Here is a 23,288-nt window from a genome sequence, read left to right as displayed (position 1 = left end):
GGCGTTCTCGGGGTCTGTCACGCGCTACAGCTGCCGCTCGTCGAGCTTCATCTTTCCCGTGCTCTGCATCTTCTGGAAGGCCATCATCACGTTCATCGGCTTGTACGTCTCGTTCCTCATTCGCCACGACGACGGCGACTTTCAAGAGTCGATCTGGATCTTCTCGTCGGCCTGCGTCGTGCTCATGGGCTCGCTCTTTATGATCTCGCTCGCATACCTCGTGACGCTTCCCGCTGCGACGACCTATGCGTTTTGCTCGGTCATTACGCTTGTCTGCACGGTGCGTCTTACGTGAAATTGATTTGATCTGAAAGATTCGCAGATCACGGTCATGGGCCTCATGCTTGGCCCCAAGTTTGCGCGTCTGAACCGCGCCGACTACAAGTCGTCCAACACGACGGGTGGCAACACAAAGCGCACCATCTCGGTGACGTCCAACAGACCGTCGAGCCAAGTGAGTCAAATGCCGATGCAGTCGGTCAAGAGTCCGCGCGACACGACGACCCAATAGAAAAAAGTTACTGTTGAGGACGACACGTGTGTATATATATATAAATCGGTTTATGCATTGTTCATTTAATGACACTTCTTTGTACTATGTTCTCACTGTCCCTTCGAAATACCTTACCTGCGACTTGCGCAGCCACAGTGCACTCATGCTGGCGCAGAGCAATGACTTGGTGGCATCTTCAGGCTCTTTGCTGAGGCATTCCGTGTCGCCGACTCTGACGTGAAGCAAGACTGTACCGGTAGACGCCGGATTGAAAAGTAAGAAAGTTCGGATGGGCTGTGCGTGCAAGCTAAATTGGGCGTGGCCGTTCGTGATGGAGGTTGTGCAGGTTGCAGGGAAGCCACCGCACAAGACACCTCGCGGCGACTCGGCTGTCTCCTTGACGTCGCACACTTCTTCGCCTCGCGACAATAAGACTTCTTCGCCTCGCGACAATAAGTGTGTCAAGTGTGGGCACGGGACAGAACAGCGTTACTGCGTCGAGAGCAATAGTATCGCGTCATCTCACGTGTCGTCAACGGCAGCGGTTTTCAACTCGGACTCAATCGGTGCACGCGAGTTTTGTGTTTCAATCCCTAAAATCAAATCGATGCTTGACTGGTTTTAGTCGCGTTTTCGAGTTATTGTGCTTGCTGATTGTAGTTGTGTCTGGGCTACTACATACACATTGGAAGAGCGCCTCCATACGACGACTACAAGCTGAGATGTCGTGTTCCAATGTTGGAGAGCGCTGTTCGGGGTGCAAAATTCAATTTTTGGGTTTTGATTGTTTCAGATGCAGTTTTTTACGTTGCATCGATCACGCAGACCTGGGCATAATTATACTTTCATGCTGAAAGTACGCGCACTTCATGCATGGTAAAAACTTGCTGAAAATTTCAGCAAGTCAATTTATGTATAGAGTTATCCCATATGGAGTAATCCCTTGGTTTTATTATTTTATATTTTTAGACCCATCGCGCGGCAAACGATTAGTTGTGAAACACCAGCGTCACACGAAAGACTATGCGCTGTGGGCTCGCGTTCTGGGCGCTTTGGGCGCTCGAGGTCGATATACATGCTTTATACTATGCGACACAACGCCACAAGACGCTATCGAATAGGTGGTCGCCGGAGCGCAGCCGTCGCTCGCTGACTCGCAACGGGGCACATGTCTCACGCCGGCGTGGGTCACAGCGACTGCTGCCAAGCACAACCTCGACCCGTCAGCGCGCGACGCGCAGAACCGCCGCAAGAACCCATTGCTGCAGCCAGGCATGAAAATGCCCCGCTTCACGGTAGGGATCACGCAGCGTCCTCCCGAGTGCGTCATCGGACCATTTATATGTATAGCTCACGGACGCCCGCATGGACATCCCAAACATCTTTGGCTCGTGCATGCAACCCGGCGAGATCTTTCGTGGCCTCGGCGAGACGGTACATCCAAACGGGTCGCAAGCAAGCGTCGGCGTCATCAAGGGAACAGTCGTCATGGAGCGCAACGCATGGCAGTCCCACGACCTCTCGCGTGTTGTCTTGACCATCTTGCTGCAGGAAGTGGTACGAGAGATGCGTACAGCGGCAAACGCACCGCTCATTAGGTCGGATACGGTGTCTCGATGTTTGAGACGGGGGGTGGTCTCTACTGTGCCGAGCGCATGTCGGGCCAGGGCCGCGGCCGCTGCTCGCCGACGCACATCAACCCCGAGGTCTGGCCGAGCGGCAAGCTCAGTACGCTCAACGTGTACGCCAACGAGACAGCGCCAACGACCAACGGCTACAACGGCGTGTACGACAAAACATCTGTTTTGGCTATTGTACGAAATCTGACGTGGCACGTCCAGTGGCGGTCTGTACACGCTCACCGACAACATCGACGAGGCGCTTAAGGGACCAATGTCGACCAAAGGTGCGGCATTGAGCAACTCGACGGCATACGTAGTGATGATGATGACATAGGCAACTTTTCGAGACCGTACTCGATCGACTTTTGGCGCGAGTTCAACTGGAGCCAAGAAGTGATCGACTTTTACAGCTACACACGAGCCAATGTCACGAGCCTCGTGCAAAAGAGCGCGTGCCCAGACGACACATTTGGGTGCAAGGATGGCTGCTCCAAGTCCTACGCGTGCACGCAGGCTGAGCAGCAAAGTCCGTATTTGTCGTGTGGTTGAAGCTCAGACAAAGTTTGACGTAGACAAGTCGTGCATTCTGGTGGCGCTCATGGAGTCCGCGTACGACCCGGGCTACTTCCAGTCCATCGTCGCCAACAACCATATTCCCGCGTACTTTTGCTTCTTTGGCTACACGGGCATGATCAATTACGTCATCAACGTCATGAACAGCGGCGGGTCCGTCATCTTTTACGAGTACGAGCCCGACAGCCTCTTCTTTCAATACCCGGGCAAGTTTACGCGTATCGCGTTTCCCCGCTCGGATCCCGCCAACGTGGCGCTTGCGACGGGCTCGTTTGGTGAGAAAGGCTACGGCAACGAGACCACCAACCCGCTCAGCACCGACTACCCGACGATCCCGCTCATGCGCTACATGTCCAAAGTCGTCACGACCGACACGTTTCTCAACTCGTTCCTCACGCGCATGCAACTCGCCCCGCTTGACATCAACAACATCTTTGCCGACTACGAAGCGTTTATGGCTAACGCTACGATCGCCGACCCGGTTTTCAACGCTGCTTGCAAGTGGGTCCAGAACAGCTACCTCACGTGGAGCAACTGGGTCGACGCGCTGCCTCTCTGCACGATGCAGTCCAACATTCAGTACACCTTTAACGGCTGCAACGCGTCGACGCGGGTCGTGACGTTTGCGTGGAACACGCCCCACCCTCGAACGCGTCACTGCCGTACGACTGCGAGGGCGGTATCGTGGTCGTGCCCCCGTCGTACGCCACGAGTAAGTCGTGCGACTGGCTCAGCGCCAACACCAAGACGTGGATGAACTGGATGAGCAGTCCGCCGATCTGCGATGCCTCGTTCTACAACTACACGGTCACCGACTGCACGTCCGGGTCGATCCGCGACGTGCTCTTCTACTGGCTCTTGCCCTCTCCGGGCAACTATGCGCTCAGTAGTGAGTGCAGCGGCGGCATCGCGCTGCCCACCAACACGACCATCGACTGCGACTACGTCCCCGTCAACTCGGGCGTACGTGATTCGACGCTGTCTTACATTTCTAACAAAAGGTTCGTAGACGTTCACGGGCATGGCGGCGTTCGCCGTCATCGTGCTCGTCATGCTCGTCGTCATGAGTCTCCTTGTCTTCTTCTTCCGTGACAAACCCGTCATCAAGCGGTCGCAGTGGCACCTTCTCTTGGTGCTGCTCCTCGGCGGCATCCTCATGTGCATTTACGTCATTGTGGGCGGCGGCGCGCCCTCCGACGTGGTGTGTGGCGCGCGGCCGGTCTTGGCCTCGGTCGGCTACACGCTCGCGTTTGGGTCGCTGCTCTTAAAGTCACTTCGCGTCTACTTGGTCTTCCACAACAAGGCGCTCAAGAAGAACGTCGTGACCGTCACGCGCATGCTCCACTTTCTGCTGGGGTTTCTCGGGATCGATCTCGGTACCCACTACTCCCTCGTGACTCACCTAATGGATGGACTAGTGATCCTCGGCGTCTGGTTCCTCGTCGACTTTCCAGGTCCGATGTCGCAGGTCGAGGCCGCAACGGCGTTCTCGGGGTCTGTCACGCGCTACGGCTGCCGCTCGTCGAGCTTCATCTTCCCCGTGCTCTGCATCTTCTGGAAGGCCATCATCACGTTCATCGGCTTGTACGTCTCGTTCCTCATTCGCCACGACGACGGCGACTTTCAAGAGTCGATCTGGATCTTCTCGTCGGCCTGCGTCGTGCTCATGGGCTCGCTCTTCATGATCTCGCTCGCGTACCTCGTGACGCTTCCCGCTGCGACGACGTATGCATTTTGCTCGGTCATCACGCTTGTCTGCACGGTGCGTCTTTGGTGAAATTGATTTGATCTGACAGATTCGCAGATCACGGTCATGGGCCTCATGCTTGGCCCCAAGTTTGCGCGTCTGAACCGCGCCGACTACAAGTCGTCCAACACGACGGGCGGCAACACAAAGCGCACAGTGTCGGTGACGTCCAACAAGCCGTCGAGCCAAGTGAGTCAAATGCCGATGCAGTCGATGAAGAGTCCGCGCGACACGACGACCCAATAAGACGTAAACGTCTTGTCCTGAGTGGCATCGATGGACGAATACTCCATGGGTAGAAAAGATCTTGCACTTGTGTACATAATACAAACATGCATTTTGTGTGGTACGGATTGTGGTATGACTGTTGCCCGTGGCTTATTTTCATGTTATAACCAACGTGACCGACTGGCCCTCTGTATTCTGGCAAGTTCATGCTCAAGGTTGGACTTGTCTTGGAATGTCTGTCCAAGCTCGGAGACATGACGCCATTGCAATGACCAACACCATGCGCAGTCATGTCGGCTCGTGGAGCATCGATCATGCATGGTCGCACCGAGATCCTTCTGAGAACGCGCCGCGCTGAGACCATGTCGAAGCGCGCGTGGCGCGTCGTCAGCACTATTAAATAAGATTATTTTTAATATGATTCGGATTGGCTCGTTGCGTCACTGATGATGGCTGTCGCCTCACCCGGCGTAAAGCACCTGCATTTTGATGATGGCAATAGCCAGTTGGACGTGGACATGGCGTCTACAACGTGTCGTTTCCATTCGAAGTGACTATGGGTGTACCTCCCTCTGGGCACGTTTACCCGCAAGTCGATGACGCCGTCATCGAGGCTCGCCACTGCCCACCGTCCCTCATTATTAATTTTGCGACAACCATGGCAACAACACCAGCGCTGGCGACGACGCCCGACTTTGTGCTTTTACCCGACGAGAAGCCCGACTACGCTGCAGAAGCCAAGGCGCTGCTGCAGCTCGGGGGACCCGTAGTATGTCTCACATGATAGACGAATGAACGTGGCTTAGCTGGTTGATGCTAGATTTTCACGCTGCTCATGGAAGTGCTGCCGAGTGCCACCAACATGGTGCTTGTCTCGACGCTCAATAGTCCACACACCAAAGAGCACGTCGACGCTGCGTCGCTTTCGGGCATGGTAAAGTCCATCATTTTTCATTCGCGGAAACAAATAACCTCGATGCACATTAGTACCTCAACATTACGGCCATGTCGGTGGGTCTCGGTATGGCCACGGCCATGGACACGCTGTGCAACCAAGCATTTGGCGCCAACAACACCAAAAAGTTTGGCGTCTACCTCCAGAGTGCGCTCCTTGGGATGGCAGTGGTACCCGTATTTCCTCGTCCAGTCTACATCTCTTTTATGCGAGTAGACGTTTGTTCCAGTCTTCGTCCTCAATTGGTTCTCTGGGGCCATTCTCCTCGGGCTTGGGCAACACGAACACCTCTCGGAGCTCACGGGTGACTTCACGCGCATCACGCTCATTGGCATTCCGTTTCTGTACATTTACGAGATCCTCAAGAAGACGCTCCAGGCGTACAACATCGTCGGGCCCATGGCCGCCATGGCGGTCGTCGCCAACGTCATCCACATCGGTCTCGGCTACTGCCTCGTGCAGTACACGTCGCTGGGGTTCTACGGCGCCGCTGTCGCGCGCTCCATGAGCTCGGTGACGCTGCCAATGATGATGGCCATCTACTTTCGGTTCTACCCTGTCCACCGCGAGTGGGAGTTTACGCGGTCGATCAAGGTTGCGGCACGTCACATGCCAAAGTTCTTCCGCTACGGCGTCCCCGGCATGCTCATGATGATGATCGAGTGGGGTGCATTTGAAGTGCTCACGCTTCTCTCTGGCGTCATGGCCGACCCCGTCGTCAAGATCGGTGTCATGTCGGTACACACCTCACTGTTTGCGAGCCGAATGTTGACTCGTTCGCTTGTAGATTCTCACTCAAGTGCTCTCGATCTCGTACCTTGTCTACCTCGGCATGTCGATTGCAGCGACGATCCGCATCGGCAGCATGTTGGGCGCCAAGAACCACACGCAAGCCATCGTCATCGCCAAGGTCGCGTACGGCCTTTGCGCCTGCGGCACGATCCTCACGGCGTCGGCGCTGATTCTTGCGCGGCACGCTCTGCCGACGATCTTTCTCAACGACCCAGAGATCATCGAGTACGTACCAGTATGGTGCGGATAAAATCTGACGACGTGGCTTAGGCTCACAGCCACCATGCTGCTCTATGCGATCCCTGGGCACGTCCTGGACGGTGTCAATGCTGTCTCCCACGGTGTCTTTCACGCCATGGGCCTGCAGTCCAAGGCCACGATCATCAACGCAGTCGCGTTCTACATCGTGGGCGTTCCTCTCGCAGCCGTGTTTGGTTTTCCCTGCAACTTGGAGCTGAAGGGGCTCTGGCTCGGGTTTACGCTCGGGTCGCTCACGTGCTGCGTGCTCTACGCTGTCTGGCTTCGTCGCCTCGACTGGAAGCAGCTTGCCGAGGCTATCGCAGGCCAGCACCAGTACTAGCCGTAATCGAGTGAATCCAAAACATTTTTTTGCACGAGAGGAGAGCGTATTCTGAAAGGAAAAATGGAGGCTCGCATCCGTGTTCGAGTGGACCAATCCGAAGCCTCGAATAGTGACGTGGCATCGCCAGCGACAGGGTTCGGCGCGAGGGGGAAACGCAACACACCTTGTTGTTGTTGAAGTGGGTCGTCTATTACAATAGATAAAACTATGCTAATAAAATTGTCGGACTTTCTTCGTTGTGTGTACTCTTTTGAGGGACTTGATTTAGGCAGGCGGAGGCAGGAGCGCGATCCGCGGGACGAGGTGACGGCAACACACCTTGTTCAGGCCGCCAATTGTGGTCAAACGAGCCAAGTGTCTTCATTCAAGTGGACTGTACCGGCCCAGTCGCTACTTTGGAAGCGCGCAGGTCTGGTGCACCAATCAAGTCGACCTCGCAACGGTACGTTGGGGATCATGCGAGGAGCAAAATTAACATGCACGACTAACAACAGCCAATGTGGCTTTGAGTCATCCATTGGTCCGATCTCCGTACAGTTTGTCGGCCGGTCGTCGTTGCTTCAACGTTCACCGTCTCAGACCTCGAAGGGAAGGTGCACGTCGCCTCTATAAACATATCATCTACGGCGCTTGGACTGGACAAGCTGCGATTCCGTACCATCCTCGCAACCTCCATCGCTATCTCCGTCGTGTTGGGTTCTGCCTCCTTTGCGCAGAAGGCGAAAGGGCAAGTTCAACATCCCCCTCGTCGTTTTGCCCACTCGGGACAAATGGGCAAATCTTGTCAACATCCCACTGCCTTACAAACCCCAAGATGGTTCTCGTGATGGGCGTGACACACGTGGGATAAACGTGGATATGTCCCACGGAGCGCCCACGGATCATCCATCAGTGGTGGCGGCCACGACGCTGTTCACTTTACCATTGCCATGACCGGACTGCAATCGACGACGGAGAAGACGCCGCTCGTGCTTGAGAGCGCCAAGCCAACTGCGCTCGGGCTCCTTGCCGACGACTCCAAGCCCGACCTTCTGGAAGAGGCCAAAGTCCTCGTCGCCCTCGCCGGCCCCGTGGTACGTGCGACCGTTAGCGTCAGGCGCAGCTCGTCAAGATGACACGCGTATGACTAGATGTTTACCCTCTTCATGGAGGTGCTTCCGAGCACCACCAACATGGTCCTCGTCGGTCAAATGAACTCGACCGACACCAAGGAGTTTGTGGATGCTGCGTCCATCTCGGGCCTCGTACGTCCGACTCCATGTGGTTGATGGCTGGCTCATCATGCGTCTGTATGCTAATAGTACGTCAACATCACGGCCATTTGCGGCGGCCTCGGCATGGCCACCGCCATGGACACGCTCTGCACGCAGGCGTACGGCGCCGGCAACATCAAAAAGTTTGGCGCGTACCTCCAAGGCGCGCTCCTCGGGATGGCACTGGTGCGTAGTAGAACTTCTTATTGTCTTGATTGTCTGAAGCTTATTTGTAGACGCTTTTGCCCGTGTTTGTACTTACGTGGTTCACGGAGGCCGTCTTGCTGGCGCTCGGTCAGGACGCGACGATCGCGGCGCTTGCAGGCACCTTTACGCGCCTTACGATGGTCGGGTTTCCGTTCTTCTACATCTACGAGCTCCTCAAGAAGATGCTGCAAGCGTACAACATTGTACATCCGATGGCGGCCATGGTCGTCCTCGGCAATATCATCCACATTTGCCTCGGCTACTACCTCGTGCACCACACGTCGTACGGCTTTTACGGCGCTGCGATCGCGCGCTCCGTGAGCTACATCTCGCTGCCACTCATGATGGTCCCGTACTTTTGCTTCAACCCGGTGCACCACGAATGGGCGATCCAGTGGTCGTGGGCCGAAGCGACGGCGCAGCTGCCCGCGTTCTTTCGCTACGGCGTCCCCGGTATGCTCATGATGGTCATCGAGTGGGGCGCGTTCGAGATCCTCACGCTCATGGCCGGCATCATGCCCAACGCGATCGTCGACATTGGTGTCATGTCGGTACGTCCCTGTATCTCAACTTGGCATCACCCTCCTCTCTTTCTTATTCGTGTCGTAGATTCTGAGCCAAATCCTCACCATCACGTACCTCGTGTACATGGGCATGGCGGTGGCTGCAACGATCCGCGTCGGCAACATGGCAGGCGCCAACAAGCCCGCGCACGCGCAGCTGATCGTGAAGCTGACATATGTCATTTGCGCAATCTGCATGGTCTTTGTTGTCGGCGCGATGGTCTTGTCCCGCCACAGTTTGCCCGGCCTCTTCATCTCGGACCCGGAAGTTGTGCAGTACGTACACCTGGCATGTATGTCGTTGTGCAGCGCATCTCATGGTCGCGTAGGTTGACGGCGACGATCTTGCTGTTTACGCTGCCAGGACACATGCTCGATGGCATGAATGCTGTCTCGCAAGGCATCTTCCGCGCGACGGGCCAGCAGAGCATGGCCACGGTCGTGAACGCCGCCGCGTTTTACCTTGTGGGCATTCCACTCGCAGCGTTTTTTGGGTTTTACGTCGACTGGGGTGTCCACGGCCTCTGGGTCGGCTTCACACACGGGTCGCTGACGGCATTTGTTCTCTACATGGTCGCGCTCTACCGCGTCGACTGGCCCGCGACGACCCAAGCCATTGCGCTCCAGCACGTGGATATGTAGATTGCTACTGATATAGTAGACAACTTGCCCATTGTACTTTGACAGAAGGACACAAGCGACTCGTGGAGGGGTAGGGTACGCGTGTGAACGTCGCAAGGAATACTATGCAGCGCGGTTCGTTAGACTGTAACCACGCCTAGTGCCTTCTTGCAAGAGCTTTGGGATATCGGAAGGGATGGTGTACAGTAGCAGCAGTTAGAAACGTGCCTAGTCGTGGCGCGACCGCTTCCGGTCGCGCGATCGGGACCGCGATCGTCGGCTGCTGCGGTCGCGGGATCGAGACCGCTTGCTCGACGCCTTTTTCGCTTCCTTTTTCTTTTCTTTCTTTTCTTTCTTTTCCTTTTTCTCCTTTTTTTCCTTTTTGAGCTTTTTGGGCTTCTTGTCGTCGCCCGCGGTCGCCGAGCCAGGAATCGCGTACGTCAGGTCTTCCTTGCCGTAGTTGGCCTCGTACCGCTCGGCCATTGTCGTCTTGCGGTAGTTCGGGTCTTCGTACCCCGTGACAAAGTGAGCAGCGCCAACGCCTTGGACACGCTCGGCGTCGCCATCGCCTCGCTCCGTCACGCCACGGCGGAGGAGCTCCTTCATCTCGTTCGCATCGAGACCTCCGACTTGACGCCGCTGCTTGGGTGCAATACCACTACGATCATATACGACGTGGCATGAGGCCAAGATGGAATAGCCCGTAGGAGAACGTACAGCGCTTCGTTCATAAGGTCCTCGTCGCGCTGCCGAGCAAGCGCTATTTCGTCAGCGAGCGCCGCGCTTTGCTCCGCCTTGGTCTTGGCATACCACGTGAGGTCCTTGCCTACGTGCGAGCGTCGGAAATGGGGCGAGAGGTGCGTGCGTTTACCTTTGGCCCAGCGGCCGACGGGTGCCTGGAGCGAGTGGCCCAGGTAGTTCTCGCGGTACTTGTCGTTCTTGACATCGTCCCACTTGAACTCTACAGTGGGCGTGAGGCCATGCAGCGGCAGGCGGGCAGCGTACGGTCTTGGCCACCGCGGGTTCCGCCGACGCGGTAGTTGGTCTTCCCAAAGCTCATCGGTCCAGGAGTGGGTCCAGGCGAAATGCCTAGAATCCTAATTCCATTCGTCCTAAATTAGGAAACTTTGACCGAATTTTGCCTCAACCGCCATTGCAGTCACACAGCCGTCGCTGCCAACGGAGGATGGAGCACCTGGACCTGTACCTCAAGGCCGACCGCGACGCCGTCGACAAGGCCAACGGCAACGAGCGCTGCACAATGTACATCATCTTCCTGCGCAACCTGTCGACGGACCACAAGTACACGGCGAAGCGCCGGTACTCGGACTTCTACGAGCTCCGGAACCAGATCTTATGCCTTATTGAAGGCCACTGCGACCGCTGCAACCAGCACTACGAGGACATCAAGTCGTACCCGTTCCCAAGCCGGACGCTCTTTCCTCTGCTGGCGGCGCAGACAAGCGTCATCACCGAGCGCATCGACAGCCTCTGTCTCTTCCTCAAGGACATGCTCCGCCACGTGCTCGAGCGTCCGTTCGACCTGTGCGCCCACACGGACACTACGATCCGAAGAAAGCTCATCGTCGAGTTCCTCGAGCTCGACGAGGCTAATGTCATGCCCCGCCCGCGCGTGCACCCGGCGGACGACGTGCGCAAAACCCCGAACCCCCGACCTGTCAAGCCGCCCCACAGCAAGTCGCCGCGAAAGGCCCGCGTCGCTGCCGACACGTGTCCGAAGTGCATGGACACGTGGATCAACTGCCTCTGTGACGACCAAGACGATGCGCGTGTCGGCCCCCGGCGCCACTCGGACAGGTGATCGCATGCAGTCTTGTTAATGCTCCAAACCAATCTCTCGTCGTTCTGTGCTTGTGGATGCTACCCACCCCCACTAAACGTTGCCCGAATTGTTGCTCTGTGAGAATACTCATAGCTGAACTCATGCTCGTTGGTCCGAGAAGCGAGTACCAGCGCTGCGTGAACGTTGATTTCACGCAACGCTACAATCAACTCAACGCCGTTGATTTCCGATTCAAAGCTCATTTATCACGGCGCGTCCATTCGTGCTCCATCCCGTGGCGCTTTGTACGGCGCCAGAGACAGCGATGTCTTGGGCGGGCACGCGTCGGGCGCGCTCGCACTCGTGCAGTCGACCTGCTCGGCCGTGGCGATCGCGCCGTGTGGCTTGCTCCAGCAACTCCGAACGGCCGATAGGAAGAGAGATTCGTCTCGCTGCACGCAATGCACCTCGACAGTGTGCGTATAGAGGCTCTGGATCGTCTCAGTTGTCATCACTGGCGTGTCGCTTCCCGCCACCGCGTTGATGGCTGTCGTTGCTGCCGAGAGGCGCTGGGCGACCGCCAACGTATCTGCAAAGTATCGCGCGGCGGCGTCTTCGTAGCCGCTGCTGGCGTCGGTGTAGCAGAGACCGTGCTTTTGGAACTCGTGGTTCCACAGCTCGCAGGTCATGTCAATGGGCACCAGCTGCGTCGCGTCTGTCCATGCGTCAATCATGTCGGCCAGCAACGACGGAAACCTGGTCGTCCACGTATATGGATTGAACGGCCGGTTCAAGGTCGTGGCGCTTGTATTGCAGCACGCAGGGTACCCGCCGTCATAGTTGGGCCATAGGCCGTGGATCAACAGGCGGCTCGGCACCGACGCCATCTTGCAGTGGATACCAAGCGGGTAGGCCGCGACGGGGCGGTGCGTAAGCGTCGGGTCTGTACCCGTAAGCAAGTCGCGGCAAAACTGCGGAAGAAAGAGCTGGTCGAGGAGCAAGGTGTCATAGTCGCCGGGCTGTTGGCGCTTGTGGATGCAGTCGGTCGTGTTGGTAAAGCACGTCGGGTATGGACTCGCGCCGACGCAGATGTCGACGCAGGTCGCTTTACCCGGGGCCCACCCCCCCAGGGTAGTCGGTCGAGACTGTCGGCCGTGGCCCGTTTGCTGGCGACCACACCAAGAGCGAGGCGACGGGGCTGATGCTGACGACCGCAGTTGCCAGCGCCAGCCTGGTCATCTCTAAAATGGAAAGACTTCGCATCTTTATCCGTACCTGGCGCGTCAACCGGATAGCGCATTCGGTGCGATGACGTGGCTGGCTGAGGTCTCCTTGCCGTCCAAGAGACGTTTCAATGACATGGCGTAGCTTGTTGGCACTGGCGATCGCTGTTGCGCAGTTCCAAGCTCACGGTGGCGCATCCTTTGATTGCCCATACAAGCGCAGGCGCCATCTGGTTCGACTTGAAGTTGGGCGATTTGCACGTGGCACGGTGGCCAACGAGCGGCTGCCACCGCGCCATTAGTCCACAGCGCCCGGAACGGTCCCGTCGGAAGGTCCACAATTCCCACGGACAACATTGCACGCTGCAATCAGAATGCATAGCGACGACCTTGAGTTGGCAGGCTGCAGAGATTGCACAACCGGTAGACGCTCGCAAAACGATGTGGAAAGCAAGGATATCTTGACGCAAACTAACAACGCTACAAGGACGAGTCTATTTAATGGTCGGCTTCATCGCAGTGCTTCTGGTACGCCGCTTCGTCGAGAAGTTCGCTCGTCTCGGCAGGGTTCGTGAGCTTGATCTTCATGAACCAGCCGTTCTCGAGCGGGCTCTCGTTGACGAGCTCGGGCGACGAGGCAAGGACCTCGTTGACCTCGATGACTTCGCCCGACGCCGGCGCGTAGACGTCGCTGGCGGCCTTGACCGACTCGACCGAGCCGAACGACTCGCCCTTGGCGAACTTCTGGCCGACGCTCGGGAGGTCGACGTACACAATGTCGCCGAGCGCGGTCTGGGCGAAATCCGTAATGCCGACCGTGGCCTCGTTGCCGTTGATGATGAGGTACTCGTGCTCGGGCGTGAACTTGGTCGCGAAGCTGCGGCGGGCGAGCGCCGGCGAGCGCACAGCGGAGCGGAAGACACGGGACAGCATTGTTCAGCGACGGCGGGTGGGCAAAATCGAAAGTGACCTCGAGCGTCCAGCGTCAGCCTCCCAGATCTTATGCTCGTATCCGGACAATTCGCCAGCTGCCGCCAGATACGACTTGCTTTCTCTATACTATGGGCGCTTTTCCGGATACGCTTGGGTGGGCACCCGGTTCCAAGCCAATGAATACGGCGATTGCTCCCACATTCAAGCTTCAATTGGGATCTCTCACCAGATTGCGCAGCATTTGTTTTCCAAAGACATCAAGTGCGCGATTCCATGTAGTTTGAGAGGTTCTTCCCGAGGCTCTGCGAGAGCTTTCTCGACCAAGGACGGTCGATGCACGCGTCCCGACGTACTCGTTTGCCTTGAGCTATCGGCGTTGATGCATTGCCGGGTAATCAATCTACTTTGACAAATAGGATCTGGCGGTCGCAATGTAGAGGAATCCACCCAAGTGAAGTTGGCTGCAAGTGCATTCCATGCGATACAAGCTTGTCAGAAGGGCGTCGATGCACGTGAGCCACTTGGCTCGAGCTGAGCGATGCCATCAAGCTCGTGTAAGCAGCTGAACAACCAAAGATTCCCAGCCAGCGCAAGTGCAAGGTGTAGGCGCATCGGCGCTGTAACCGGATATTTCGGTTGAAAAGATCGCAGTATAAATACCAAGCGCCGTCTTGGATCCACTTCCTTCACAACGAGACGACAGAAGCCCAATGGAGATGCGAGGAAAGCCCACGACGACGACGACGAAGATGATGCTGCTGCTACAGGCGCTCGCGCTCGTCTGCGCGCAGACGGTCACCGAGCATGACGGGCTGCTCCAAGACACGAATGCGATGAACGTGGCCAAGGCCGAGCAGGCGGCGCGCGACGCGGTCCGCGACGAGGAGAACGTCTCGCTGCTATTGGGGTCCGGCGTCATCGTTGTCGCTGGCGTCGGGATGCTCGGCATCATCGCGTACATCGTGTACACGCAGCACAAGCGCAACGTTGCACGCGACGAAGACAACCAGCTCATGAAGTCGCTCCTCGACAGCGAAATGGACTACGCAGCCATGTAGAAGCTGCTTACAGCAATAGAGTCCGCGTCTTCGTGTATCGACGCCTACGCTGGTTCTGGGGCGTTGATGAGGCCGTGGATGAGCCACAGCTCGAGCATCTCTTGTCGGTCGTAGGCGAACGCTTGGGGAATCCCGTGCATGGAAAGGCGCGTCGCTGCCAAGAACGGCGTCGCCGCCTTCGCCGAGCAATCTTTGCATGCGTAGCGCGTACGGCCGCGCTCGGTCAAGCTGGGCGACGCGAGTGTCACATGACGGCAAATCCTGGCCTCGAAGGCGTCGTAGCCGAGATGGACAACCGATAGCGTCACCGCCGAGAACACGGCCTACGCGTCCGTGTCAGTAGTTGCGCTAGCTATGGGCTCTCAACCCGCTTCTCCGTGGCGATGATGGCCGTCCGACTTGCATTCTCCAGCAGGAGCTCGGTGAGCTTGGTCAAGAACGCGTCCGCGACGTCATCGTCATACAACACGTCGCTAGGTACAAGTGTGCTATGGAAAATGGCTACCTCACGACACATACTACCTCGCAAGCACAAAGCGAGCGCGCTCCAGCGCGGTGCGATCGCGGTTCGACCAGCCGAACGGTTCCACGGCCAGCGGCAATCCACGCCTCGTCCAATCCAAACGACGCAGTCGGCACGGACCCTACCCACGACTCAACCGACGCCAACCACGCAGCTGATTTGATACGTGCAAGTTCCAGCGAAGGTTCTCGTCGGCGATCGCGAGCGCATCGACGTCGCAGTCCGTGGCCAGCACGAGCTTGGCGACGCCAGAGAGCACGAGACTGGCGAGGCCTAGACAAGCTCGTTTACCGAGCGCAGCCGGATCCAGTAGACGGTACCGATGCCACAGCCAAGCTCGAGAATTGTCTCGTCTGCAAAGACACTGGCGTGGTGCAAGGCAAAGTCGACGAGGAGGAAGGCGGCGCGCCACACCTGCACACCCGACTTGTCCGCCATGCAGTCGCGCTGAACGCGCAATGATATCTCGCTAGTCGACGCTTTCATGCGCTTTCGAGCGACGTCGACGTCTCCGTCGGCGTCGATCATTGGCGCGTTCGGATCGCTCGGCCGTGCCTACGCCACCGACGTCAGCGGCCAGTGGACTTGCTTGCCGTATACGAGAGGCTGTATGCGCAGCGTCGTGAGGCCCCCCTCGAAAGCTATGCCATAGCCTTTGTGAGATTGCCACCGAAGAACCGTAGTACGTCGTCGTTGCCACGGATCTCCTCGACGACTTCGGACTGGATGCGATGGGCCATGGCTGCCCCAATTACAAATCCAAACGCTGATTGGTGGACGCGGCGGCCCGGCACCGTGAGCTCGTACCACAGGATAGCTGCGTTGCTCCATACCCTCTTGTTTGCCTCGACGGGCCATTGCGAACGCGAGTAGTTAGCACTGCTACGTTGGATTTCGCTGCTCTTAACGATTGCTCTTGAGCATGCTGACAGATGACGTGGCAAGGTCGTGGCGCATCCGGATATAATGTTCGGATAAGGCTTTTTCGAGACCTTTCGAGCTTTTCGCGCATCTTGTTCGCGAAGTCGCGTACTTCCAGTCGAAGACATCGCTGTCGGGATCAGGGATCGCGACTGCCGTCATTATCTAATTTACTATCGAATTGCAACATGAGCTACATGGAGAAGCCCAGCACCGAGACGACTGCCGCCAAGGAGACGCCGGCGACCACCGAAGACTACGAGATCGTCAACATGCCAACGCCAGACGTGGCGCCAACGCCAGAGGGCCCAATGGAACATGACATCTCGATCGACGGCGTACAAGACGAGGCCACCGCGGATAGCACACAGGAAGAAAACGTGAGCAAGCCCGAGGCAGCTCACGTCACTCACGAGATAGCCCAGCCGGAGCTTCCAGCAACCCGCATCCAGGCGTCTCCAAGTGCCGAAATGACACCCGAGGCAACGACAGAGCTTGCCGCACAAGCGCCGGAGAGCCGACTCGACACGACGAGCTTGCACCGCGCGATGAGGAACCCACAAACGAAGAACCACGTACCGAAGAGCAACCAACCGCTCGCGACGAGGACCAAGCTGCGGCAGCGACGACGACCCAGCCACCAACGTTAACGTCCAGAACCAGCGCCCCGTATGCGTTCAAGCGTGTGCCCGTCGTGTCTCGGGAAGAACAGAAGCGCGCTATGGCAGGCAAGTCCGCAGAGGTGACACCACCGACCTCTGAACCCGCCATGCCATTCATCTTTATGCAGTCGTTCCCGACGTCCCCTTCCCCGACGCACAAGGGCCATGCCAGCACCACCCCGCAGCATAAAGTCCACACACCACCGCAGCCCAAGCACATTCGCATCGTCGCGCAGCCGCCGGAGCAGCCCAAGAAGCCCGTGACGGTCACAGTTCGCGTCAACGGCGTGCCCGTTGCGCGCGAGGTCGTGGGCGACGAAGATATTGTGTTTGACATCCAAGCTCCGCAGCCGCCGCGCGCCGACTACGCCGCCGAGATCGCCCGACTCCAGCGTCTCCAAGAGGCCCAAGAGGCGCTCGACCGCCGCCTGTGGCTTTCGCAAACTGGTATCCCCCACCGCCCCACGCTCCACGAGGTTTCATACAATGCACAGCCCCGCGTCTATTACATGTACTAATTAAGCACTTGGTCCATAACATGAAAATGCACTTTTTGTCGTCCAAAAGAAGTCAATTGGTACATTTGAATCGATTCGTAAATTATACTGCCTACCAAATCTCAATGGCGTCGTGGAGGCGCGAGACTTCGTCGTCGGGGACGCTTTCGTTGTGGCTGTTCTGGCCCACTTGCTCAATCTCGTTGGCAATGGCTAAATCCAAGTCGACCGCCTGCGTGAGTTTGTCAAAGAAGGACGCTTCGTAGGCCGCGAGCGGATCGAGTGCGTCGGGGGCTTCTGCCGGGAGCTCGCTCAGCAGCACCATGTGCCCCGCATTCAAGTCATCGACAGCGTCGCGGAACGTCCAGTCCTTGCATACGGCGCCAAACGGCGTGTGGAGACCCAGTGGCGTCGGCGTCCAAGCAGCACAGCGCGTCCATGCTGCTGCCGACGCCTCGGGCTTGTTGAGTCGGGCGTGCGTCGTGGGCAGGTCGATGTACGTGGCGAGTGTGCCACAGAGCGGTCGGACCTATGAACGCACCCGATAAGACACTTTCAAGTGACGAAAGGCGAACGTCTGGGTGGTCACTCTGACGCAGAATCGCGTGGGCTTCGGCAAGCCCGTCGAAAAAGGTATCGCTGCGCGCCCACGCGTCGCCCTGGGCAAAGAAGAAAATCCACTTGGAGGCACTGGCGACCATCGACGGATCCGCAGTCACGTGCGAGGCAAGCGCGACCACCATGGCGGCGTCCAGGAGCGGCCAGATGGCTTGGAGTTCGCAGCAGAGCGCAATCGCGCTGGCCTCGTTCGTGCTTGGCGCCAAGAGCAAGCCCACAGCTACTCGCGCACCGTAAGCATCAAATGCACACGGCGACACAGACCTTTGGGTGTCGTGGGATCGGCCGCTGCAGCGGACGACGTGTACGGTGGGCCGGAGACGAGAAGGGGCACAACGATCTTTGCGAGCGCGTCGAGATCCTGCACCATGAGCGGCCCAAGCGGCTCGTTTGTTTCTACTCGATTGTGAGCCAACGGGTGAGGATGACAGCGGACGTTACCGAGACAGCGACGCAGGAGACCCTCGATGCGAGCGACGCGTTCGAGAATGGAGGCTTCCTGCGGCTGCCAATAGTGCTCAAAAAGCCACTTCCACAGCGTCTGGGCTGCGAGCTGCAGCGTCGGCAGCGCCGGCAGCTTGGTGTGCGCCGACTCGTGCCGAATATCGACGACCCAGAGCGGGATGCCGATGCGCATGGCGAGCGTGCTCACCGGCATCGCGTACGCGCCCTTCTGCGACGCGTCGACGAGACCGTTGACGCAGCGCAAGATCGTGGCCGCGTACAGCAGCCGCAGCTCTTCGTACGACCGGTACATGGACCGGCCAGGCGTCGCGAGGCCGTACGCTCCGTCGTGGCAGCCGATCTCTGCCAGCTGCGCCGTGACCTCGATTGCAACGGGCACATCACTGCGAGCGCGCCAGGTGGCGATGCGCGCGAGGCCACGCAGCTTGTCGTCATTGGTGGCGTCCCGATGCAGCTCGGCCGCGAAGAGCGCCCGGTAGACCTGCTGCCACTCATGCCAGTCCATCCAGACGGCGAAGGCGCGCCGCCCGGCATAGAGGTAGTCCTTGTCTCTGATGACAGGGCTGCCTTGGGGCGCGACGGCAGGAACCTCTACATAGGCAGTGAGAGCGCCGTCGAGGTCGTTGCTGCGGGATACCAGTGTCAACCTCCATGATTGCGGCCTTTGAAAATGAACCAACCAGCGCCATGTCGAGTTTAACCTGGGGTAAATGTGTTTACCCTCTTTAATTACCGGTTTACTAGCGGTTAAACGTGGCGGTTTCACGGCGGCGACGCAATCTGTTCGCAAGCCCAAGGAGCCCTGAATGAGCTGCCGACTGCATGCGATGAAGGCACGCTTCCTCGTCACCGTGGTCCAGTGATTGAAGTATAGAACCGTGCAGTGAACCTAGATACCCCAGCACCCACATCGCTGCGTAGCTGCATGTACCTAGGGCAATGACGATCGTCATTCGAGCTAAACGTTGTACTCAAGACAGACTGCGTGCTATCGGACTCATGGCGTGAGTCGGCGTCACCCTATAGCTTGTGCCATTGACAGCGCGGAGTCGTGCCGCGTTTAACCCATCTTACGTTAAACACGTTGCTCGGTCTTTGCCCGACCAGATGATATTATTAAACACACGTATATATGACATTGTATGAAGAAATAAAATGCTGTAAAGTATCACACCGGGTGGGCATAAACATGGGGTTGCAATCTTTTCTGCCGCCCATGCGCCGAGAAGCGCTGGTCGTCTGGCTGGTCGGCGCCGCCGCCGCCTTGGACGCGGACGAGTGGGCCGACTTCCCCGCCTACTGCGCCAAGCACGTTGAGAAGAACGCCATCGCGCCGCTGCCGAGCGCCGACCAGTACGCGCTGAACCAAGTCCAGATCGCAATCCGCCACGGCGCACGGACGCTCGTCCAGCGGTCGACGTGCTGGAGCGGCTACAACGCCACGTGGAACTGCAATGCGCGCAACCACATTGTGCGTACTCGGTGCGAAGGCGGCGAAGGCTCATGCGGTTATGTAGGAGCCGGCGCTCGGCGCGTCGACGCATCGGAGCTTTGACGTACAGTACACGCCCGGCGAGACCGTGCTCCAGGGCACGTGCCAAGTCGGCCAGCTCCTCGACGAAGGCTACCGGCAAGAGACGACCAATGGCCAGTACGTCTCGAAGCATTGCAACGCGAACCCATGGACGCATGTAGGCACTTCTACGACGCGTACATCGCCTCAAGCCGCCTCTTTCCCAAGGACACGCCGGTCGACCTCGCCGATCCCACGAGTATGTTCGTATCTCTCTCGAGCAATGCTTCTATTGCAGTCCATATGCGTAGGCGTCTACCTGAGCAGTACCGATATGCAGCGGACCGTCATGTCGGGGCAGCTCGTCGTCGACGCCATGTTTCCAATGCCAGCGACCACTGCAGCATTGATTCCGTGGCATGTTGGCGACGTGAGTCAGTCGTCGTTCATTCCCAATCCCTTTGCGTGTCCCCGTCTTGGCGATCTCAAGGACGCGTTCGAGGCAAGCGACGGGTACCGCCTCTGGCTCCACATGCACGACGAGCTGGTCGCGACGATGCATGCGACGTTTCCCAACTACGATCCCAAGGGGCTCTTTGACTGCATGCTCACGGCGCGTTGCAGCCTCACGCGCAATGACATGCCGTTAGCCCTCACGCCGTCGCTCTACAAGGACATCATTCGCTTCGAGCGGGACAAGCGCATGAAGATCTACACAGAAGACGACGAGTACGCCAAGCTGAGCATGAGCAAGCTCCTTCGCAGCATCCGTGCCAAGATGCAAGCGTCGTCGCCCAAGTTTGTTCTCTACTCGGGTACGTGGAGTAGCGTTTCGGGTAGAAGAACGCCACTCTGATGACTAGGCCATGACGACACGGTCATGCCGATTCTGGCAGCCATCGGAGGCGCCGACTGGCTTCGCGATTGGCCCCCGTACGCGGCATTTGTCGCGTTCGAGGTCTACACCCAAGTAGCAACGGCCGCGCGCTTCGTGCGCATTGTCTACCAAGGCAAGCCGCTCACGCTTCCTGGCTGCAACGCAGGTATTCCTTTCCCTGCGTTGCTTCCATAGTATTGGATTGATTGCCCGTTGGCCTAGATGCGCTCTGTCCACTGAGTCTTTTCCTCGAGTGGACGGCGTTCGCCGAGACGGCCGACTGCACGCGGTCGACCCCCCCAGGTGCATAGATTGATAGGTCGCTGTATCAAGAATGTGGCGTAGCGCTCGAGACACCCGAGCCCGTGCCCGCAACGGATGCCGGCGTCTCGATCACAGACGAGTCTTCTACCCACGTGAGCGTCGACACGTTCCTCGTCGTCGTCGTCGTCGCCGTGCTCTTGGGCTTTGTCTTTGGCCTGCTCGTCGCCAAGGTCGCGCGCCAGACCGAGGCGAGCGATCGAAAGACCGAGAAGCTGCTTTTGGACGCCGCTGCTGCGGACGACGACGAGACCGGCGGACTTCTTCCCGCAGCCACGTCCGAGCCGAGCAGCCCGACGGTCGCGATGGCCAAGAAGAAATGACGCCGGGTGGGCGACAACGACGTCCACCTCCGTCTCGTGTAACAGTGAACACGACGTGCATCGACACATGCGATGCGCCCATTGAAGATGCACGCACTGGATTACTACCGCAGTAGAGATTACACGTACACTTCGTTGCGGTTCAGGAGGCTCTCGCGCTTCGGGTCGTCGCTCGCATCCTCTGGCTCGGTCGTGAGGAGGTATGCCTGGATCACAAACGGAAAGAAGAGGAGCGCAAAGGCGCCTTGGGCGAAGACAAACGCAGCTCCGACCATGGGCACGCCGCCAGCAAAGCCGTCAAAGATGCGCGCCAGCTGCGTCGTGGCGCAGGCCTCGGGCAGCAGCGAGCTCGCGTGCAGCGTGCACGGGTGCGTCTCGCCCGTCGTCGCGTTCGTAAACGTTTGGTGGCCAAAGGTGGCGTACTGCGGCGCGAGCGTGAGGAGCGAGAAGAGCCCCATGAGCGAGAGGTAGATCATGGCGAGCGTGGCTAAGATGAGCGTCGACGGCGCCGTGTTGCGGCGCTGGAGGCGGTCCATGCGGAAGCAGAGAAACTTAAACCCGTGCCGACTCAGCCACAAGAACGCCGACACGAAAATGTAAAAGAAGAAGCACGCAAAGAGAGCATAGTCGAGCGGAAACACCTTGGAACTCAGTACGAGCACCAGGTCGATCGGGTTCGGAAGTTGCGGCGTCTCGAGTACAAAGCCTAGTTGGAAGTTGAAACCTTGATAACCTTTGGCGGAGAAGCGTCGCACCCGCGTCGTACTGGCCGTGCATGAGCTTGTCGATCGTCGTCAGCAGCAGCGAAAACACGATGAGAAGCGAGATGACCATCAAAAGGGCGCCGATCGGGACGCGCCACACCATGGACGTGCAGCAGACCCACTGCGTACGCTGCTTGGCAAACACACGTCGGCGGTCCAAGAGCACTTGATCGCGCTTCTTGAGCTCTTCGAGGCGGTCGCGGTCCGACGCCGACATGGTGCTGTCCGACGACGTGTACTTGCGCATAACGGTTTGGCGCGACCGCTCCACAGCGTGCGTCTCGAGCTCGATCTCCTCCATGAGGTAGCTCAGTGCGGCGCGGTCGTGGCGGCGCGGTCGCAGGAGGCCGTCAACCGGAATCGAGGCGATCGCGCGGCCCGCGAGCCAAATCCAGAGCACCGAGCCAATGCACAGCACAAGACCGAGGAAGACGCGGAAGACGAGCGTGGCGTCGTCGTCCAAATGCAGCAGTGGCTTGAGCCAGTCGAGGTCGGCGCGAGGCTTCCCGCACAAGACGACGATAAGCACGATCGTGACGAGGATGAGCATGAAGCAGAGGAAGCACGCGGTGCGCTTCAACGCCGCCACAACGCGGCGTGAGGCCGTCGCGCGCGTAATGTGCTGGATCTCGCTCTGCTTGGCGTAGAAGAAGGCAAACGGCGAGAAGAGGAGGGAGAAGTTGAGGAGCATCACAAGGAGCACGTCGTAGACGATGCCCATGGCCTTGGCCTGGTTCAGGTGGCGCGTTGTCGTCACGTAAACGTCAACCGGCGGCGTGAAGATGCAGAGGAGCGCGAAGAAGAGCGAGAGGATGCTCATGATGCGCGAGAGCTTGTCGGGCTGGCTGAAGACGAGCCCTTCGCTCGCGGGCGTCGGGCGCACCTCGAGCTTGGTCACAATAAGATAACTCAGCACGTAGAGGAAGAGCGCGACGCCCGCGTAGAGCGCGTAGATGCCGTAGGTGCCGTACACGTCAGCCATCGTCGCTTCGGATCTTGCCCTCGGCAATCCTGCAACGAAATGTAGCCAATCGCAGGTCGCGACGAGCTTTATTTTGACCAATCCCGACCCACGAGAGCAACGAATCCCTCCAACGACTACACTTGAACTGCCTTGCCCATCTGAGTTGTGTTCTTCCACCCCAGAAGTGGCGGCTCCTACCTTGCACG

At 58.2% G+C, this 23,288-nt stretch overlaps 14 protein-coding genes across 14 annotated transcripts; 8 read left to right on the top strand and 6 right to left on the bottom strand.

The window, feature by feature from the left end:
• Window positions 1–184: 184 nt before the first annotated feature.
• SPRG_01113 (hypothetical protein) lies at window positions 185–582 on the top strand (the record flags this gene model as incomplete). The annotated part of the gene is made up of 2 exons (XM_012339312.1): window positions 185–280; window positions 323–582. The coding sequence occupies 2 exons, from the start codon at window positions 185–187 to the stop codon at window positions 509–511; spliced, it is 285 nt and encodes a 94-aa protein (XP_012194702.1). The 3' UTR covers window positions 512–582.
• A 934-nt stretch (window positions 583–1,516) lies between these two features.
• Window positions 1,517–4,681, top strand: SPRG_01112 (hypothetical protein; the record flags this gene model as incomplete). Its single annotated transcript, XM_012339311.1, has 11 exons — window positions 1,517–1,558; window positions 1,615–1,788; window positions 1,844–2,050; window positions 2,092–2,279; window positions 2,335–2,399; window positions 2,450–2,641; window positions 2,688–3,301; window positions 3,364–3,651; window positions 3,698–4,064; window positions 4,107–4,450; window positions 4,493–4,681. 11 exons carry the CDS (start codon window positions 1,517–1,519, stop codon window positions 4,679–4,681), a joined length of 2,670 nt encoding a protein of 889 aa, XP_012194701.1.
• A 640-nt stretch (window positions 4,682–5,321) lies between these two features.
• SPRG_01111 (hypothetical protein) lies at window positions 5,322–6,990 on the top strand (the record flags this gene model as incomplete). The annotated part of the gene is made up of 6 exons (XM_012339310.1): window positions 5,322–5,432; window positions 5,484–5,597; window positions 5,651–5,788; window positions 5,835–6,356; window positions 6,406–6,635; window positions 6,681–6,990. 6 exons carry the CDS (start codon window positions 5,322–5,324, stop codon window positions 6,988–6,990), a joined length of 1,425 nt encoding a protein of 474 aa, XP_012194700.1.
• A 907-nt stretch (window positions 6,991–7,897) lies between these two features.
• Window positions 7,898–9,658, top strand: SPRG_01110 (hypothetical protein; the record flags this gene model as incomplete). Its single annotated transcript, XM_012339309.1, has 6 exons — window positions 7,898–8,066; window positions 8,124–8,237; window positions 8,295–8,432; window positions 8,483–9,004; window positions 9,063–9,292; window positions 9,346–9,658. Exons 1-6 carry the CDS (start codon window positions 7,923–7,925, stop codon window positions 9,656–9,658), a joined length of 1,461 nt encoding a protein of 486 aa, XP_012194699.1. The 5' UTR covers window positions 7,898–7,922.
• A 40-nt stretch (window positions 9,659–9,698) lies between these two features.
• SPRG_01109 (hypothetical protein) lies at window positions 9,699–10,697 on the bottom strand (the record flags this gene model as incomplete). The annotated part of the gene is made up of 4 exons (XM_012339308.1): window positions 9,699–10,295; window positions 10,355–10,463; window positions 10,509–10,598; window positions 10,643–10,697. The coding sequence occupies 4 exons, from the start codon at window positions 10,695–10,697 to the stop codon at window positions 9,866–9,868; spliced, it is 684 nt and encodes a 227-aa protein (XP_012194698.1). The 3' UTR covers window positions 9,699–9,865.
• A 72-nt stretch (window positions 10,698–10,769) lies between these two features.
• Window positions 10,770–11,501, top strand: SPRG_01108 (hypothetical protein). Its single transcript, XM_012339307.1, has one exon. The coding sequence runs from the start codon at window positions 10,824–10,826 to the stop codon at window positions 11,457–11,459; it is 636 nt and encodes a 211-aa protein (XP_012194697.1). The 5' UTR covers window positions 10,770–10,823; the 3' UTR covers window positions 11,460–11,501.
• Window positions 11,502–11,686: 185 nt separating this feature from the next.
• SPRG_01107 (hypothetical protein) lies at window positions 11,687–12,720 on the bottom strand (the record flags this gene model as incomplete). Its single annotated transcript, XM_012339306.1, has 2 exons — window positions 11,687–12,525; window positions 12,696–12,720. 2 exons carry the CDS (start codon window positions 12,718–12,720, stop codon window positions 11,687–11,689), a joined length of 864 nt encoding a protein of 287 aa, XP_012194696.1.
• Window positions 12,721–13,141: 421 nt separating this feature from the next.
• On the bottom strand, window positions 13,142–13,576 carry SPRG_01106 (glycine cleavage system H protein; the record flags this gene model as incomplete). Its single annotated transcript, XM_012339305.1, has 2 exons — window positions 13,142–13,435; window positions 13,460–13,576. The coding sequence occupies 2 exons, from the start codon at window positions 13,574–13,576 to the stop codon at window positions 13,142–13,144; spliced, it is 411 nt and encodes a 136-aa protein (XP_012194695.1).
• Window positions 13,577–14,239: 663 nt separating this feature from the next.
• SPRG_01105 (hypothetical protein) lies at window positions 14,240–14,677 on the top strand. Its single transcript, XM_012339304.1, has one exon. It carries the CDS (start codon window positions 14,287–14,289, stop codon window positions 14,632–14,634), a length of 348 nt encoding a protein of 115 aa, XP_012194694.1. The 5' UTR covers window positions 14,240–14,286; the 3' UTR covers window positions 14,635–14,677.
• On the bottom strand, window positions 14,639–15,595 carry SPRG_01104 (hypothetical protein; the record flags this gene model as incomplete). The annotated part of the gene is made up of 5 exons (XM_012339303.1): window positions 14,639–14,957; window positions 15,002–15,107; window positions 15,157–15,278; window positions 15,324–15,430; window positions 15,478–15,595. The coding sequence occupies 5 exons, from the start codon at window positions 15,593–15,595 to the stop codon at window positions 14,679–14,681; spliced, it is 732 nt and encodes a 243-aa protein (XP_012194693.1). The 3' UTR covers window positions 14,639–14,678.
• A 671-nt stretch (window positions 15,596–16,266) lies between these two features.
• On the top strand, window positions 16,267–17,258 carry SPRG_01103 (hypothetical protein; the record flags this gene model as incomplete). The annotated part of the gene is made up of 2 exons (XM_012339302.1): window positions 16,267–16,653; window positions 16,716–17,258. 2 exons carry the CDS (start codon window positions 16,267–16,269, stop codon window positions 17,256–17,258), a joined length of 930 nt encoding a protein of 309 aa, XP_012194692.1.
• Window positions 17,259–17,349: 91 nt separating this feature from the next.
• On the bottom strand, window positions 17,350–18,973 carry SPRG_01102 (hypothetical protein; the record flags this gene model as incomplete). The annotated part of the gene is made up of 5 exons (XM_012339301.1): window positions 17,350–17,766; window positions 17,813–18,075; window positions 18,120–18,251; window positions 18,297–18,911; window positions 18,958–18,973. 5 exons carry the CDS (start codon window positions 18,971–18,973, stop codon window positions 17,350–17,352), a joined length of 1,443 nt encoding a protein of 480 aa, XP_012194691.1.
• A 550-nt stretch (window positions 18,974–19,523) lies between these two features.
• Window positions 19,524–21,441, top strand: SPRG_01101 (hypothetical protein). Its single transcript, XM_012339300.1, has 7 exons — window positions 19,524–19,791; window positions 19,838–19,971; window positions 20,016–20,092; window positions 20,145–20,648; window positions 20,697–20,876; window positions 20,933–21,013; window positions 21,056–21,441. Exons 1-7 carry the CDS (start codon window positions 19,537–19,539, stop codon window positions 21,352–21,354), a joined length of 1,530 nt encoding a protein of 509 aa, XP_012194690.1. The 5' UTR covers window positions 19,524–19,536; the 3' UTR covers window positions 21,355–21,441.
• A 32-nt stretch (window positions 21,442–21,473) lies between these two features.
• On the bottom strand, window positions 21,474–23,130 carry SPRG_01100 (hypothetical protein; the record flags this gene model as incomplete). Its single annotated transcript, XM_012339299.1, has 2 exons — window positions 22,110–23,130; window positions 21,474–22,060 (listed from the first exon to the last, which is right to left on the bottom strand). The coding sequence occupies exons 1-2, from the start codon at window positions 23,098–23,100 to the stop codon at window positions 21,474–21,476; spliced, it is 1,578 nt and encodes a 525-aa protein (XP_012194689.1). The 5' UTR covers window positions 23,101–23,130.
• Window positions 23,131–23,288: the final 158 nt, after the last annotated feature.

This window comes from Saprolegnia parasitica, assembly GCF_000151545.1.
Source record: "Saprolegnia parasitica CBS 223.65 unplaced genomic scaffold supercont2.2, whole genome shotgun sequence".
Classification (NCBI taxonomy): domain Eukaryota; phylum Oomycota; class Saprolegniomycetes; order Saprolegniales; family Saprolegniaceae; genus Saprolegnia; species Saprolegnia parasitica.
This window is presented reverse-complemented; position numbering and strand designations above follow the sequence as displayed.